The following is a 17,158-nucleotide window of genomic DNA, read 5'->3' on the forward strand; positions in this document are numbered from 1 at the left end:
TTGGCAGCACTGTGACAAGCCTAATTTATTTTTCAAGCAAAATAATCATTTGAAAGCATCCAAAAAAGATTTAGAAATGCTGCATAGCATACCAGAGGGGAAAGGATGAGGGAGGATAAGCAGGGCCTCCCTTCCCCTTCTTTCTCAAGAAAGTCGAGATAAATTTGTTTTCATGAAAGCATCGGCTTGTTCAGGACAGGTTTTAAAAACAAGTAATCGACATAAGACACAAGTAATTAAATCATAATGAAAGGAGCACACATTCTATCTGCTAATGCACTGGTTGTACCTTTATTGTTTCACCTCGTTCACTAACAATTCAGTGGTGCAAGGTTACCATACACAGTTAGATATCTGCATTGCACACCTAAGGCTATACAGCAAATGGATCAGAATTAGTACAAATACATGAACTATATTTACATTTTGTATACTCAAGCTCCAAATATCAGATATATTTACAAAATAAAATAAGAAAATGAAAACCTGAAATTAATGTACAGTGTTGCTGATACACTCCTTCGCTGGGATGAAATCAGTTTGCAAAGAGATTTGTTCAAGAAGGCCACTTATACAGCATATACCTTGTATACCTTGTGTACAGAGAGATTAACAGGGACATGGGGACCGCAATTCCAAGGGATTTGTTTCAGTGAACACCATGTCTAATGTCCAAATTCGGGAGCCATAACCAACTGCACATGAAGTATGAACAAGCAGAGTGGAAAATTAAGACCTGATCCTGGGAAGTGCTGATCATTCAAGACTGCCTCTGCTTCCAGTCCCTGGTTTCCAGGCAAGCAAGAGGTAATTCAGCACTGCTCAGGGGCAGCCCATTCACTTGGCAACATTAAGAATTGAAGACTTAGGAGCTCCACACCAGTTTTCTGAATACACAGCTGATCCCAGCAACTTAAATCCTGTTCCCAATAACATTGGACACAACCATCTGGTTAGTGTTGGACTAGTTTTGATTTCAAATACACAGAACACATAAATGGCCTTCTGAACAAAAAAGTCAGTCCTGTTCTTGAAGAGCTGATGTTTTTAAACAAGGAAGCACGAAGTTAAATACATCCTGCTACAGACACTACAGCCAGACCACAGACTGGGGTTAGTAACTACAACGGAGAGATGCAACGCACACGTCAGACCCATCTGTAGGGACATTCAGCAAACCCTTCCCGAGCAGCAGCAGGATCCTTCCTCCTCCCAGCAGCAGGTCAACAGCTGCATCTTCAGCAAAAACACCCACCACAGCACAAACTAGCACGAACTCAGGTGTGTAGGAGTACCAGGCAGATGCATGTGCACAGGCAGTTATTAAGTCGGCTGCTTAGTACCAGTGGGTGTTAGACCGAAGCTAATCCTCTTTCTTATCTAATGTGCAATTAATTACAGATGTATAAATATACATTACATAAAATTAAATCCCTGTAAATTAGGTAACAAGCAGCAAAAAGTAAAGTCTTTACTTTGAAATACCTTGCTAATCAGTAATAAGGACTATTAGACATTGACCAAAAAAACCTTTTCTCGGCAGTCTAGAAATCATACTCTCTGGAAATAGTACTCCCTTCTCTTCTGTATTCCCAGAATACAGGAATCTTCTTTAAAAAGGTACTTAAAGTGCATTTCTAAAATACAGTGTAGGAGGTTTAGCTTAATTTTAAAATACCCAGGAAGATCCAACATGATTTTCAATGGACAAAAAGGATCGTTTTCTCCTTCCTTTTGGCAAGGAACATAAAAGCCCAACTACAGCACAGTTTGACACTTGTTCTCCCCAAGGAATGCCCACCAAGCTCCCTCCTAGTGTGTGTCCTCACGGGCTGGCAGGCCCACAGCAAAATGCCTCGTCTCCAGAGGCTGAGTCCCAAGAGCTGTCTGACTCTGGGACTCCACACACACACAGCAGGTAACCAAGAGTGGGCTTTGGAGTGTCAGGAGAAGGCAACTTAATATATTTTTCCTTCCTCATTCTGTTTCCAAAAAGAAAATTCTAACATGTTGGGCTAAGTTTTGAAGTTAATGGAAATTCACTTTTTCTGTTTAAAGAAAACTTGGATTGGTTTCAGTCCAGTTTTAAGTAGGGAAATCCAAATGTCTCAAAGCAGCATTCAGTAATTGCAGAAAAACTTTGTCTGCCTTTATGTCAGACCTGAAAACAGTAATGCCCATTTGAACTCTACACAACAAGGACCTAGTTTGTCACAGATTATGCAGCTTTAAGAGATGCTGATGCTTAAAAGCAGAGTTTTGGTCTTCTGATGCTCTGTTATCCACTCAGACCTCAAGTCACCAGAAGCTGCTTGGAGTTTTTAGAAAGAAGAGTAACATTTGTGCAACACAACTGTAACACTTCAAGCTCTGTACAAAGTAAGCATCTGTCTCTTCCTGCTTTTAAAGGAAGATCCCTTAATCATGATTCTGTGCAATGCCTATATCCACTTGGTTCATCCTCTGGCTTATCCATAGCAAAGACTTAGAAAACTAGTTTTCTTCTAGTTAAAAAAAAGAAACAGATAAAAGTTAAAATGCTCTCAGTGTGTCACAACCTACCACCACCTCAATCACTCTGCCTCCTCAAACAGGTTCCACTGTCATTATAAACAGTGGTGATGGCAGCAATAACTTAATGCTTAGAATTAACCTAATTCTTGAGATCAGCTTAGCTGCAGTGTGAGGAGCCCTCCTGCAGGACAAGCAGTTTTATCCACACACTGGAAGTGCTTTATCATCATTGCATAACAAAGGAATATCATCACTGTATTAAGAGTCACACACAGTTAAACAAGACAAAAACAGAAGGAAAAAAAAAAAAACCAAAAAACCCACATCCCTATCATGTTCCCGGGTTCCCAGGATGCTCCCTCACTCTGGCTTCCAGTTCTGAAATAAATCTGAGGACCAGAGAGACAGCATGAGCATATGATTTAGCTTGAGAACTCCCTTGAGATATGTAAAGATATGTCCTAGCAAGTGTCAGACTCCATCTCCCTGCTCCTTTGCCTTCCATGCTGTTAGGAGGTCTCATTATGCACTGCACTTTGATGAAAACCCCATGAAGCAAAAATCTCTCTCAACAGATTCCAGTCCCACGTACACTTGGCCACAGAACTGCCAGGGCATGGCATGACCAGCTGATGCGTGACCTGAATCCAAATGACCTTCCTGAGCTGTGCCTAATGTGCCTACTGCAAGAGTGGAGCAAACCCTTTTACCTCTCCCTTGAGAGGCTGGACCGTGCAGATGAAATCCCTTTCCATTCCCCAGCATCACAGGCAGCCCTATCAGTGCCCAAGGTACAGCAAGAAAGGTTAACACAGCGGGAACACAGTAAAGGACACACACACATCCCCAACCTCCCTGAACACCTGACTGAGGGAGAGGAGTTCACTGCCCCAAAAGGAAATTCATTCTGCTTTTCGTTCTTGGGGCAAGCTTTGGCCACAAGGAGAACTTACACTTGTAGGTCAAGAACTGACACCACCCAGCTGACATTCCACTGACCAGGACCAGAATCCACTTGCTCTCTTCCCCAGGAAGGATTAACTCTGAATACGGTGGGGTTTAGCTGATGAAAATTGTAGCAGGGGTATTAGGAGACACTCAGCAGTTACTTCAAAAGGAATTGAAAGCGTCCTGCAGCTCCCTGGAGAACACTGCAAGTGCTGGGTCTAGGAAGTGTTCCATAGACCTTGGATGCTCCCATGGGCAGGTGGGGTGACATGGGAGCATTACAGGTAAGGGATGCACAAAAAGGCCCTTCAGAACGATGCCACAGAGCTACCAGACTGACACAGCCATGGGAGCCCCAAGCCTCTTCCCAGAGAGGTGAGAACTGTTCCTGCAGAACTTGGAAGTCAGGACTAAAAGCAGAAAGAGGAGATCTGCCCTCCATGGTGATCCAGGGACCAACTGCACTTTCATTTCCATTTAACACTCTCCATCTGTCAAATGCAAGGCTTGAGCATCTGAAATTTTGGGGATTTTATCTAATATTTCAGTCTGTGGTCTATTTCCCCTCATATCAGCACAGTCTGCTCAGCTCAGTTCACAGGCTGAGGAGCGAGTGTTGATGGAAGCTTCTGGGAAAGAGTGAAAGCCAAGCACTATTCACCTGCAACCTCCCACAGCAAGAGTTTAAAGGCAGATTGTTCTAGCCAGCCACTCCTGGTTTGTTCCCTATCTTTTTCCAACTCATGCCTTTGCCTGCTGGACCCTGGAAACTCAGAAACTTGTACAAAGTCCAAAATCCAGTCTGCCCAGATAGATTTGTCCAATATCAGCTTTCAACAGAGTTCAACTTAGAGGCTGGATCCAGAAAGCCTGAGGAGCTATTGCAGTTCCTGGCTGGGTAGTGTCTCCATTAAAGAATTTATCTTTCCCTGGCATTGGAACTTTGCCCTGAGGGAACCAATGGCTACTGCCAAGTCACAAATTGAATGAAAACCCTGTAGCAGTCTAGACAGACAACGGACAGTGGGACAGACACCAAAAGGTCAGCTGAAATGGGAAAACAATTGTTACAAGAAAAAAAAAATTTTTTTTTCTTTTTAGAGTCGTGCATAATCACTCAATTTTTTTGATTTTTTTTTTCTTTCTCTTTTTGTTTGGCCACATGCTACTAGTACAATTCTGGTACAGGTGAAAAGAAACAAGGTAGGGTTAGAATACCTAGAAAATGTGCTGAAGGAGTGGGGAAGGTAGGGGATGTTAAAGCCACAGGATTACATACAAGAGAAACCGTCAAGAATCACAAAGAGAAAATGAGAGGTAACACTATCCATCGGGAGGTGAGGGGGGAGAACAGATGAGAACATTACATGGACTCAGTACTTCATCTGGCCCGTGCGTCTTCGAGCCAGTTTTGACCTGTACAAAAAAAAAAGAGAAAAGTAGTTGGTGAATTCTGAAAGTTTATTTTTCCTCCCTCCCTGCAATTTGTCCACTTTTTTTTTTTTTTTTTAAATCCTTTGGTACAGTTCTAGTTTACTCCATATGTTAAGAAAGTAAAACGTATGCAGGGGCTGTCTGCGATAATGGAAAGGCTGCCAGAGAAGTTATAAAAAAGGGAATGTAATTTCTGCTTTAGCTCATAATCAAGAACCTAAAAAGAGAGTCCAGCACAGAGGAAGTAAGAAACTTTATAAATTTGTAAAATGGAAATACAAGGAAAGCATCTTGTGGCCTCCAAATGTAGCATCCCACACATGTTCAAACTGAAAATGGCTGTTCAGAACATCTCAAGCCAGAACAACAGCCCCTGCAGCTCCTGAAATACAGGGCTGGTTTGTTTTCTGATTGTTTGAGGGGTTTTTTTGCCTACCCTACTCCCTCCTCCAGTTTCCACATCTTGTCAAATTCCTCAGAACAAGATTAAAATCTGTAACCAACCATCTGCCTCCGGGTTTGACCATGTCCCTTCACAGCCCTGGCTGTGCAGGAGCTGCCTCTTACCGAATTGTGCCAGCAAGGAGAGGATTGAAGGCATATAACCAGTCATTCATGTCCTTGTCATTGATGGCCTGGAGCAGGACTCCACGGTGCTTTGTGCACACACCAAATGTGTTGGGCGTCTGGAACACAAAGGACAATTTAAAATACAAAGTCTACAGGCACAGAAGCTGATGCACATTTCCCCTCTGCTCCATCACATCCCTAAAACCCACAAGACCTAAGGTCTTTCTTTTATGTTTCACTGGTGATTTCCAGGATATTATTAGTCATTATCTTCTACAAAATATAGTTTTAACTCCTGAGTGTTGCTTTAAGAGCTGCTGAGATGGACCAGTAAAGTTCATTTGATTCCTTGCAGGATGTTTGTGTGTGTGGTTTTGTGGGGTCCTGTTTTTAAACAAACAAAACACACAAACCCAAAAAAATACACAAAGCAAGCTGCAAAAACCCAACACGCAGGGTGATGGTACCAACAAATGCTCCTAAAAGCCAATCTGATGTGGGATAGTAGTCAGGGTCACTCTCTGGTACAACTGTGTCCAAAACCATAAGAAACTCTGAAGAAACTGGGAACTTTGTGGGCAGGATCCTCAATGCTTCCAAGAATCAGATCCATTTTCCTCGGACCAGAGATGACACACCTGAGGGTATGGATGCACTGCTACTTGGAATGTTCTTGCTTTATGGATAAATAAACAACAGCTCTCAGACTGACCTTTACCATTGCCTGTTGATCCTCACTGTATTCCACCTGAGCTGTGGATAAGTTTATGACTCCTCTTTCTACAGGATCTTTGTCACTGTTGTAAATAAAAACATAGGGACGGCGAACCACCACAAAGTGCTTGGCCCAGGAGCTGGAGAGTGGCTCCTTGAAGTGGAGGTATCCTTTCTTTGACACCACAGAGCTGGAAAAAACAAACACACATTAAAACAGAAATCGATTTTCCCCTGAGTATCCCAACTAACTGCAAAACACTGTGTAAGACACTTGGTCTTTAATATGTTTTGTCTGCAACAGTATTCTGAAAAAGTTCTTCTAAAACAAGCTGAATTGTGTTTTCAACAACTATGCAGAAGTCTGACAGAAAGAAGGTCCCCAGAAATCTCTTTCAGTGAACTTCAGCCACGGTTTGATGATAACAAACATCATATTTGAGTTACTGGAAATCCTGTTCATTAAGTAGATGCAGGGAACGAATGCTGCAAAGATCAAATACCAACAAAACCTTCCCTAGTCCATCATAGAGGACTCTGCAGCTCTGCTATCCCCCTGTTAATTTTCCCTCCTCATGGGAATGAGGACACAGAACCTACAAATCTCAGAAAGCCCTTGGGATGGTTCTCGGGAAGCCACGATCACACAACAATAAAAAACTTACCCTGGTCTGATTTCCTCAATATCAGGAACGAGGTTTAGGAACTCGTTCTTCCCAGCTCTGGCAAGATAGGAAGTTTCTATTGCAGGAATTATCTGGAACTGTTCCACATCATGACAGGGACTGGAGGCACGGGAATTTGCTTCTGGTGTCCTTTAAAAAAAGTAGATAAAAAAAGTAAATTGCAGCAAAGCAAGTGAAGGTGACAATGGAATTTAAACTGCATCTAAAGGCCAGCTTGAAGTTCTGTTCTCCAGCCCAGATTTATTTTAAGACACTGGGATCCTTTTGTACAATATTAAATAGCATTTTCCCTTGATATCTGTGGAAGAAAACTTGTAATAACTGCTAGTAAGTTGTTTCCCTGCTACTTGTACCTCGTTTCTCCCACTAAACATAATCAGAAGACAGACATACTTCCTACTACTGTTTGATGTAAAATGTACTACTTTCTCAGCACTCCTCCCCTCAGGGATGTTCAACTGAGAAGGTACAAATTATGCCTTTCACTACATAGGAATTCCCAATTTAATCAAAAATATCTTGTATAGATACAGCTGAGAAAGATATACAAAGATTAATGGCCAAACTGGTTTATTCTGGGTCGTTATTAGTAGACCTTTTCAACAGACCTCTGAAAAAACTTGTGGACTCTGCACAGAGTAGATGCACTGGTCACTGGAACGACAAGCATCTGACTGTTCCCCCAACACAAAGGGAAAAAAAACCACTTCAAAAGAACAAAATGGGGAGAAAGAATTGTGCAGAGTGACTGGAGAAGTAAGGCAAGGGGGCTGTACAGAGAAGTATCTGAAAGTAAGGAAAGGAAGAAAAGAGGAAAGAGGAAAAAAAACCCAGAAAACAGCAAAGAGATCTGTGAAGCACTGAAAAGTGATGTTTTCCTTTTAGTAAGTTACACTTACTTCTGATCAACTGAATTGCACCTGGAATCCACCAGAGAAGGGCAGGTAGATGAAGGGGTGAGGGTTGCACTGCTGAAACTGGACACGGACGGGTCCCGCCCAATTGGAGAAATATCCGAGAGCTGCAAGCACAAACACAGGGAAAGCATTACAGGGGCTGGTTTGTAGCTGATGCTCACTCCTGGCTGAACATGGCTTTCAGCAGGGAAGGCTCAGATAACAGAAAGGCATTTCCATCAGCCATTCCCCTGCTCAGTAGGCAAATTTTAGCACAAACCACCACAAACCCATCTGGGGGTAGAAATACAGCACCACTTATGCAGACACAGCTTGTTATTATCAATGTCCTACACTTCTGATTATTCACACTCTGACTTCCTCAATGGATACAATATCATCCAGTTAGAAACTGGGTATTCCCTTTGCCTACAGGCAGAATTTTTAGGAGTCGATTTACCCTTTTACATAGGGAAAGTGTATGTAGGGAAAGACAGTAAGAGCCTGCTAATGAACTGGGAACTGTACTATCATTTCCAATTCCTGCTGTAGCCTAAGGAACCTGATGCTGAATAGCCAAATGCTTCCAATGGACTGAAAATAAAAAATAATAAAATTAATATAAAGTGGTTTATCTTTTCATAGTATCAGCAGTTTCCACGACTACAAAAATACTGCTATTGTACTACAAATGGAGTGTATCATATCACATGAAATATTTACCTTACAATCGCTGATGCTGTTGTACACCTGGTTGAATTCCCGATTGAAGGTATGAGTAAGGAGCTGCAGACACTAAAGGGGCGGGTGAGGGGAAACAAATGAGACACAGAGGAGAATTTTATATTTAGATTTTCATAGAAATTTGAACAGAAGAAGTAATTTTCCAAGACACACTTGGCAGCTCATGAAAGAAAAAACAAATTCTAAACTGCTGTGAAAAATCACAGAAGAGGGGAATAATTGCTTCACTTGACAAAATTAGAAAGTTTTTATTGAGCCACTAACACAGGGGAATGAGATACAGCCACAGCCCAAACCTACCCAGCAGCACTGGCTGGTGAGAGTGGCTTATCTCACTAACCAAGATGTTAAAATGAAACTCTCACAATACTGGATATTCACCAAGCTATCTGAGAAGCTCATCATAGAGGATTATTGACCTGTAATCCCCTCTCTGGCACCCCAGCTGTGAGCAGGATGGTTGCCCCATGCCATACCTTGGTGGCCAGCTCCTTCTCCCGATCCACCAGGCTCTCGATGTCCGCGGAGTCGTAGCCGCTGCTCTCGCTGGGCGTCACCGCGCTCTCGAAGGTCGTGGTGGAAATCTGAGAGGAAATGCTGGTGGAGGTGCTGAGGGTTCCACTGCTCAGACTGGGAGACAACGAGTCACTCAGGGACTTGGGGATGCTGTCACCAAGCTTCTCACGAAGCAGAAGGAAATGTCGGGTTTTTTCCACCTAGTAAAAAAAGGAATCAGTATCATCTGCTCCAGGAAGGTGCCTATTTTACAGACACTGAATTCTTAGGAACCCTTTACTATTCATACCAGTAATTTTCCCCAGGGAAGGGAGTTTACAGTGGCACTGGAAATTGAATTTGCCTTTGTTGAGTACACTGAGATTCTGAGCTGAAGTCTCTACTCAGCAGCCAGACACACACTTTGTATCTTCTCTCTGGGAGAATTTATTTAAACCTTGACTTTGATCTCTTTACTCACCTCATGCAGCAGCTCCAGTTTCTCCAGTTCCCACTGATGCTCTAGAATGAGGCTGTCACCCCTGGGCCTCCAACCTGCCAGGTTCTCTTCTCCCCTCACATATGCTACAGAAGTATCCAGGACTTTCCTCCTCCTCCTCTGCATTCCTGAGCAGTAAAAAACAACATGAGATGTGTTAAAACCATAACCAGAGGGGTGTCACCAAGAAACAATCAGCAATTTGCAAAGAACCAGCACTTCTGCTGTTTGGCTGGAAATACACAACACAAGGATTTCATTAACTGCAAATACACAACCAAAGATACTTGATTTAGTCCAGATTTCTTACTTCATTCAGATATTTTCTATTGAGCAAGAGATAATCCAACCCCTGTTCAGTCTAATTCAACACAAGAACTTCAGTTTTTACATCTTAGAAGAAAAATACACAGATACACCATGAACTACATTCTTTCCAAGTGGTGAAGCTTGCATCAGAAATCAGCAACATCTTCAAAAGACAAGAAAAAGCTCTACTGCTGCAAAACCCAGTCTCAAGTGTTAGTTATAAGCCACAGATTATGCCCCTAAGTCTAAGACTCAGGTACATGTGCTCGGTGTCCTGAGTTACCCATGTCAGAAAACGCTGAGTTTCCCATGAATTCTTGTTCACCAATGGTAAACACAGACCCGAGTCTAAAGTAAAAGCCTGAGTAAGTGTTTTATGGAATAGCAACATTCCATTGTTCCTATGAAACACAGGAACTGCTTCTGATCAGGACAGAGATGTTTACTCCATTCTGCCTGAGAAATTTTCTGCAGTATTTCATATTTATCAGTGGAACACCCAGTCACTGCTTACCTGGACTTCCTGTGTCTGCCATTTTGCACAAACTCAGTTCATAGATCCCAGTTACTCGATTGCTGTTCACAGGAAAGCAGAAGAAACAAAAACACACTATTTATTATCTTCAGAAATAAAGTGCTTCAGCTTTAGCTCAGTGCTTCCCAAAGTAGAATTTTAAGTATAGTTTTTAGTTAAAACTAGACCTCAATTCTACTCTTGCACAGAACAGCCAGGACAGACTGCAAGATCCCCAAAAATGGCATTTCCCCATGTTCCCCCCCACCCTGCCCTGGACTTGGAGAGCAGGTGCTGCAGTAAATTCCAGCTCAGGATCAAGGGCATCTATGTGCAAGCTTGAAAAAAGGATCCCTCTTCCCAACTGTCAGTCTGGAAAAGAAGTCAGTAAAGAGAGAAACCATCGGAGTTTCACTGAAATAAATCAAGAAAGAACATTCAAAACCAGACTGAGTAGGTAGAGTTTCAAGGAAAAAATAAAGAAAACTAAACCACATCCTCGTAGAGAAAACACAAATACTGACCAAAAACATCAACACCAAAATTCTAACTGAACTTACGAGTCTGGAGATTTGGAGTAGCCGCTGCCGAAGAGGTTGCGCAGGGACCGCGGTGGGGAGATCTTGGCATCTCGGGAGTAAAACACCATGCAAACATCCTTTGTGATAACAGCAGGCTGGATGCAGTGGTCGAGCTAAGAGGAACAGCAGCAATGAATGAATGAACGGCTGCAGCCAACTGTGCCAAGTTACACTCCTGCCCTTAGTGGGACAGCTTTTGAAATTTGTTCTTGTTTGGTTCGTTGGTGAAGGGTTTTCATATGTGCATCTGTGAAAGAGAGCTGTCAAATTTCTTGATGCATCTGATGAGTGAAATAATTTTACTACACAAAACAACAGTGTCTTGCACACAAAGCCAAGAGCTAAGCCACTGTTTGTAACACCAGTACTTACACAGCAATGTTCACTGATTTCAGTGGATTTTCAGATACAAAGATAGATAAAGCAAGGCTCAGAAAGATAAGATCACCAGTTTCTCTTGTGCTGCAAGGCAGTAATACCTTGACATCAAGAGGTTAAGTGTGAGTACATTTTTTCCACCCTGTTCTCAGAAAATGAATAAATACTTTTACTGGCTTCAGGATTCAAATAATTTTGAATCTATTTCTCTTGGGTACACTCTGTCCTGCCTCCAATAATTTAGAGCCAGAAGGAAAGCACTGGTGTCTCACCTCCAGGTAAGCAGAAAGGGTCATGTAGATCTTCTCTCCATACGGTGTCACTCGATTGAGGAGGAGGGAGTTGTGCAAGGAACTATCCCAAACTGCCTCAAACCGGTAGAAAGTTCTGGAAAAAAGTACAGTAAAAGCTCAATAGTAAGAGTTCCTCTGCAGCCTTCTCATCACTCAGTGTTTAAAGCATCTCTTCCCTGACATCATCCTCCAGTGACGTGGATAACAAATACTTGAAGCAAAAACCTTCTCTTTATTTCCAAGATCACTTACTTCTACCTCAAACAGTGTGGCATAAGAGACCATTGCCTGTTATGAAAAAGACTCATCTAAAAGAGAAAAGAGGGAATGCAGAAAACAAAAGCTGTCATTAGCACTACAGGGAAGTCAGCACTAAACAACTGTTTCTAAACAGAGAAAATTAATTTCTATCGCTTCAGGTGCAGTTCAGCCCAGCTAGACCTTAAAAGTACACGGGAAGATTCTTTTTTATAAGCAACACTCATTCTACACTGTATTTTAGGACTAACATATTGTAACAGAAGAGATCCCTCTAAGCACTAGTCCTACAAAACCAGCAGCTTCTGGCAGCTAATCAGAACGATTCTTAGGTAGGGTTAAGTCCTATATTCAAGTATAAACATTTCTTTCTCTGTCCTATTTGCTTCAAGTGAAAACTTGGAGATCTAACAGAAACTTCTGTAAGACATTTCTTCAGTCTGGTACAAGGAAAGAGAGGAGCTAAAAGCTTCCACAGGTCTACCCCAGCAATCCAGAAGGTTCAACCAGAAAGTGAGAGACAGCATCACACACAGCACAGCTAAATCACCACATCTAAAGGCATCATTACACTCTCCCCTCTCTAGCAGGGGCTTGGGGAAACGAGCTTTCTCCTTTCTCACAGGCAACGACTGATTGCAGGAAGGTCCCTTTGGAAAGAAGACCTGTGCCCCTATTCAGGAACTCAGCACACCTTTCCACACTGGTAACAGAAACAGAAGGTATTAATTCTTCATCACCTCTATATAATTTCCCTCCCAAATCCCCTTGCTACTTTTTATCCCATTTTGAGTCCAAATGATGTGGTACTAAAAGCAAGAAAGTGCTTCATGTATATTATTTTTCTAAAATAAGTTACATCTCTGAAGAATTTCTGTACTAATTCCCAACTCGGAAAAATAGAAGATGAAACTAAAGACAAAGGATAAACGGCAGGGTGGGGGTAGAAGAAATAACAAAATACAAAGCAAAGCAAAAAGAAACATGAAACAGCCTAAGAGCAGACATGTCAGAAACAAAGAGTTCAATCTCAAATAGAGCTCCCAAGAATCCCCTTTTTCTGATATCAATTACACAATTCCAAGCTAATACATAAAGGCACCATGACCAGCAGTCAAGTGAGAACACTGCTAGATACTGTTTGCATCTGAAGAACCATATTTAGGAAACTACTTCTAAATAAGTTGTTTCAATCAAAAATACAGAGAAACATAATCTAAAGGCCAAGTAATTGGTAGCTTTAAAAACACTGTGAAGCTCTGTAAAGTACTAATCCTCCCTTGAGCTAGATTAGGCAAAGAGCACAGTTGTCCTCTACGCCTTTACACATCTGCATTGAGTCCTTACGTTTTAAACTTTCATCATGATTTAGTTACAGCAGCAAGCAATTTTTTGCTTGCAAAACTTCTAGCAAATTCCAGATCTACTCTCAGGGTGGAAGAGAAAGTAAAACCTGTCTGTTCACAGAAGAGAAAACCACTGTATGTAGCCTCAGCATCAGCTCTGAACCATTTGCCAAACAAGATTTCTCCTCATGGAGAGAGAACACAAGTGTAAATGTTCCTCAGTGCAGAAATACTACCACCCTCTTCAGTAAAATCATGTTTGGACAAACACCAAGATGAAATCAAGCACAGCTTTGAGGCAGTTATTTTAGTGGATCTTTTCTAGCCAGGAAGGTAAATATACACAGCTTTGCCTGTCCAAACCAGAACTTGCTACAGTAGTTAATAGAGGGAGACAAAAACCAGAAGTGTGTGAACTCCTTTCAGCACAGCCAACAGCACATGGAGGAAAAGGGAGCTTGGAACACACAAAGCATGGAACACAGGAGAGACAGGTTAAATGTGTAGTTAAAACTGATTCTTAAGTGGATCTTAGCATTAGTGAAAGGTGGTGAACTGGGAGCACTGAAGACTCTGTCTTCTCTTTTCCAGAGGCAGAGCACAGAAAACAGAGTGCAAAGTGCCCCAGACTGTGCAGCCAATGTGCCTGGCTGTGATCCCACTGGGAAGGTGAAACAGGAATCCAGCCTGAGCAGCTACTGCACATCTGGCTCCTCTGCCAGCTGGTAAACCAAGGAGTGCAACCATATGGTTAAATTTCAGATGCAAATCCAGCCCCAGAACAGTGGCTGAATAGCAGTCACATGGCAGCCACTGCTATTTGATCAGTGCAATTCAAGTAACCTCATCATTCAGACCCTTGGCTTGGGACTTCAAACAAGCAGCATTACAGAGTCAGAGACAGTGAGAAATTCCAAATTTAGTTCTTTGATACAGAACAAGGGAAGAAAATAGCAAGGACTATAAAAAGGGTCTATATTTGATGGCACATTAAGAGAATCAGAAAGACTGCACAAAGGAAATTCTCCTACTCTCACATGTGAAGGAAAGTTCACCTTCACAAGTCCCCCACTGAACTGTACCTGAATAACCCTCTGACACAAAGGAAGAGGAGGACTACTTCTGGAAGAGCTAAGAGGTGTGCTAACAGAATTCAGTAAAAGCTAAGAGGGAAGTGGCAGCAATACAAATGGGACATAAAGCATTCTATTTTCAAGAATCTTTATGTACAAAGGAAGCAAACAAAAAATACCTAGGCATATCCTTATCAAGAAAGAGCCTGTAAAAACATAGAAAGAGCTTCAGTTAGTGCAGCCAAAAGCAGAACAGAAAAGCAACAGCTGAGAGGAACAGAACAAGTGGACTTAAAAAACAAAACAAAGTGAAAAACCCCACAGGAAGCAGCAAACAAGTCTGCAGACAACAAGCAAACATAAGACATATCCTTTACCAGGGCCTCAATCCCATTCCACCCTGCACTCATCCCACAACTTAAACCTTGGCATCCTGGGATGAGATGGCCAACAGCTTCATCACACTCATCCTTCACCCAAGCTGCCCACCTTATAGGAAACTACAGAGATATAGAGGAATTTATTGGAACAGAACAGAAAGCACAGAGCTTTCCAACTGCAAATCCAGTAGTATCAGACAGGAAACCAGCAACAGTCTCCCTATTTTCCAGTTGTATTTATCCATAAATTCAAACACACTAAAATACACACTTCTCAGCTGAAGATAATAACTGCCAATCCCTCTGTCCCTGCCTGCCTTTACAGACACCAGGTGGCAGAGAGGCATCCCATAGGCAGGAGCAGCACCTCAAATCTACCTTTAATGCCACAGGTGTTTCAAAGTCCAGGCCTCTAACAGAGAAGGAAGAATTCCAGTGCTTGGAAGGATCCCACCTCCAGCATTCAGCACGTGCAGCAGAGATGGACTCAAACCTTCCTCCCCTCTGGAAACAGCTGTTCAGAGCCCCATTCCAGGGATACTCCGGCTTTGCACCAGCTGAACAGAGCCAGAGAGCAGGTAAGTGACTGCTGTCAGAGCAGGGAGAGGCTGTGCCCAGTGCCCTCCTCTGCCTCTGCCTCGTTGCACTTGGTTGCAGACACTGAAGCAGAACCATGTGGAGTCTGAGCTTTACAGCAATGAGGGACATACAGAGCCACAGTCCCCTCAGCCAGGGGCCCTGCTCCTGCCAGACTGCAGGGACATGGAGCTGGACTCAACCTGTCATACATCTGCATAAATCCACAAATTATGAAGTTGAATTTAAAAAGTGTGGCTCCAGCTTAAATTGTCACATGCTCGCTTCAGGAATAATATGCACACATCTATAAATATATCTCCCAAAACTGTCCTTGTACTTCACTGCTGCATTCTAGCACCAAACCTTGATGTCAGTTTAAAAGTGTGGTCAAACAAAATTTCAGATTCCTGCTGGAGTGCTCACTTCCTTCACTTACCTGTTGGAGCTGTGAGAGGACTTCAGGTATTTTGCAGAGATAATATTCAAAGACAGAATGGCATCCACAGCAGCTTCATCTACCTCTGCTTTATTTCTTATACGCCCTGAAAAGGGGAGGAGGAATCAATTAAAATTCAAACTGCAACACAAAAGGAATTTGTTTTCCCAAATATCATTTCAGACAACGTGATTAACAAGCAGCTCTAAGCGGAAGTTGCAAAACTTAAGTTTTTCCTCTGGATCTTTTTCAAAATCCTCCCCTCACAGGCAATGCTCATAAAAATGACAGAATCTGATACAAAGAGAAATTACCAGCAATAGTTTTTCTTCCTTACAGAGCAAGATGCAAAACCATTTACTCACCAACCACCAGCTCTCGCACATCTTTCCAGTGCAGCTCACTGCCCTTCTCATGGATAATGGTGACTGTGATTCTCCGCTGGATTCCCTGGTGGAGTTCAGAAACAAAACACTGGTGAAGTATTCACACATGGTCTATTTTGCACTTATACCACAAAAGTGAAGTAAATAATACCATTTTAACAAGCCTGTAACTGAACAAGCACCTCTTTGTTTCAGGGCCCTAACATTCACTTCCAAGGGACGTTATATTCTCATATGCAAAAGAAATGAAATGCTTTCCCCTCCTCACTCCACAAAGGCAGAGTAGGAAAACTATAACTTTAAACCTACATACCATATTTAACTAGGATCATCTGTATAATCTAGCTAAAGACAAATTATTATTAAAGACTATAAGAGGCATTTAAGATGCACTGAGATATGGCCACTTCATAGATTATGTGTCATAACCACAAGCAGTGAGAGAGAGCAAATGGAAGTTGAGTCTATACAATCTTTCTGTATCCTTAGAGATGCTGGAGAACACTGAAGGCACAAATTCCTGCTTTTTAAAAGGCTTTCATCTTTTGTGAGTGGGATGCCCACTGATAAGCAACAGGAACAGCAATATCCTGGCAGCCAAGCAATCTCCTCGTACCCAAAGCTAACAGACAAAGCACAGACTGAGAGATTCTGACCCTAGCGCTGTCACTGCACAGCTGTGTGGGAAAGGAGATGCAAACCCCAGTCAGCAGCATCCCCTCCCTCCCTGCAGAGATAACACTTGCTGTTCCACAGCTTTCATCAGTACCTGGTGAAGCAGAAAGGTCCCCTGGCAGGGCAGGCCCCCGGTGTGATCCACAATAGCAGGGATGTACCTGTGTGAGACAGTGAATCAACAGGCAGGAAAGATGTGCCAGCACAGCAGCTTCTGCTGCCAGCAGGTTCCTCTCCTTGTAGCAGCTGAAGACATAAGAGTGTGTCCTTCTACCTACTCTCCCAACAGGCTCCTTCTGGCACTACAGGATCAGCGAAACATGGAAGTATCATACACTGTACTTGCAGTACTAATGGAAAACTCTGTGGAACTCACTTCTCAATATAACCCCTAAAAACCTGTCAGGGGGAAACCTTCTTTGTAGCAGAGATGAACACAAACCAGGGTCT

The 17,158-nt window shown here is 42.5% G+C and overlaps 1 protein-coding gene across 4 annotated transcripts in view; it reads right to left on the minus strand.

The window, feature by feature from the left end:
• KIF1B (kinesin family member 1B) overlaps positions 1 to 17,158 on the minus strand; it is an 82,669-nt gene continuing 65,511 nt past the window's right edge. For all 4 annotated transcript variants that reach the window (XM_082295835.1, XM_082295834.1, XM_082295836.1 and 1 more), the window contains 14 exons: positions 16,803 to 16,869; positions 16,013 to 16,097; positions 15,648 to 15,753; positions 11,555 to 11,669; positions 10,884 to 11,017; positions 10,324 to 10,385; positions 9,483 to 9,628; positions 8,983 to 9,222; positions 8,486 to 8,557; positions 7,766 to 7,887; positions 6,846 to 6,995; positions 6,179 to 6,371; positions 5,464 to 5,582; positions 1 to 4,878 (listed from right to left, as the gene is read on the minus strand). In XM_082295835.1, coding sequence (XP_082151961.1) covers positions 4,836 to 4,878; positions 5,464 to 5,582; positions 6,179 to 6,371; positions 6,846 to 6,995; positions 7,766 to 7,887; positions 8,486 to 8,557; positions 8,983 to 9,222; positions 9,483 to 9,628; positions 10,324 to 10,385; positions 10,884 to 11,017; positions 11,555 to 11,669; positions 15,648 to 15,753; positions 16,013 to 16,097; positions 16,803 to 16,869 — 1,654 coding nt within the window. In that variant the 3' untranslated portion in view covers positions 1 to 4,835. The remainder of the gene's footprint in view (positions 4,879 to 5,463; positions 5,583 to 6,178; positions 6,372 to 6,845; positions 6,996 to 7,765; positions 7,888 to 8,485; positions 8,558 to 8,982; positions 9,223 to 9,482; positions 9,629 to 10,323; positions 10,386 to 10,883; positions 11,018 to 11,554; positions 11,670 to 15,647; positions 15,754 to 16,012; positions 16,098 to 16,802; positions 16,870 to 17,158) is intronic.

The sequence above is a fragment of the Coloeus monedula genome (genome assembly GCF_965178545.1).
Source record: "Coloeus monedula genome assembly, chromosome: 22".
Lineage (NCBI taxonomy): Eukaryota > Metazoa > Chordata > Aves > Passeriformes > Corvidae > Coloeus > Coloeus monedula.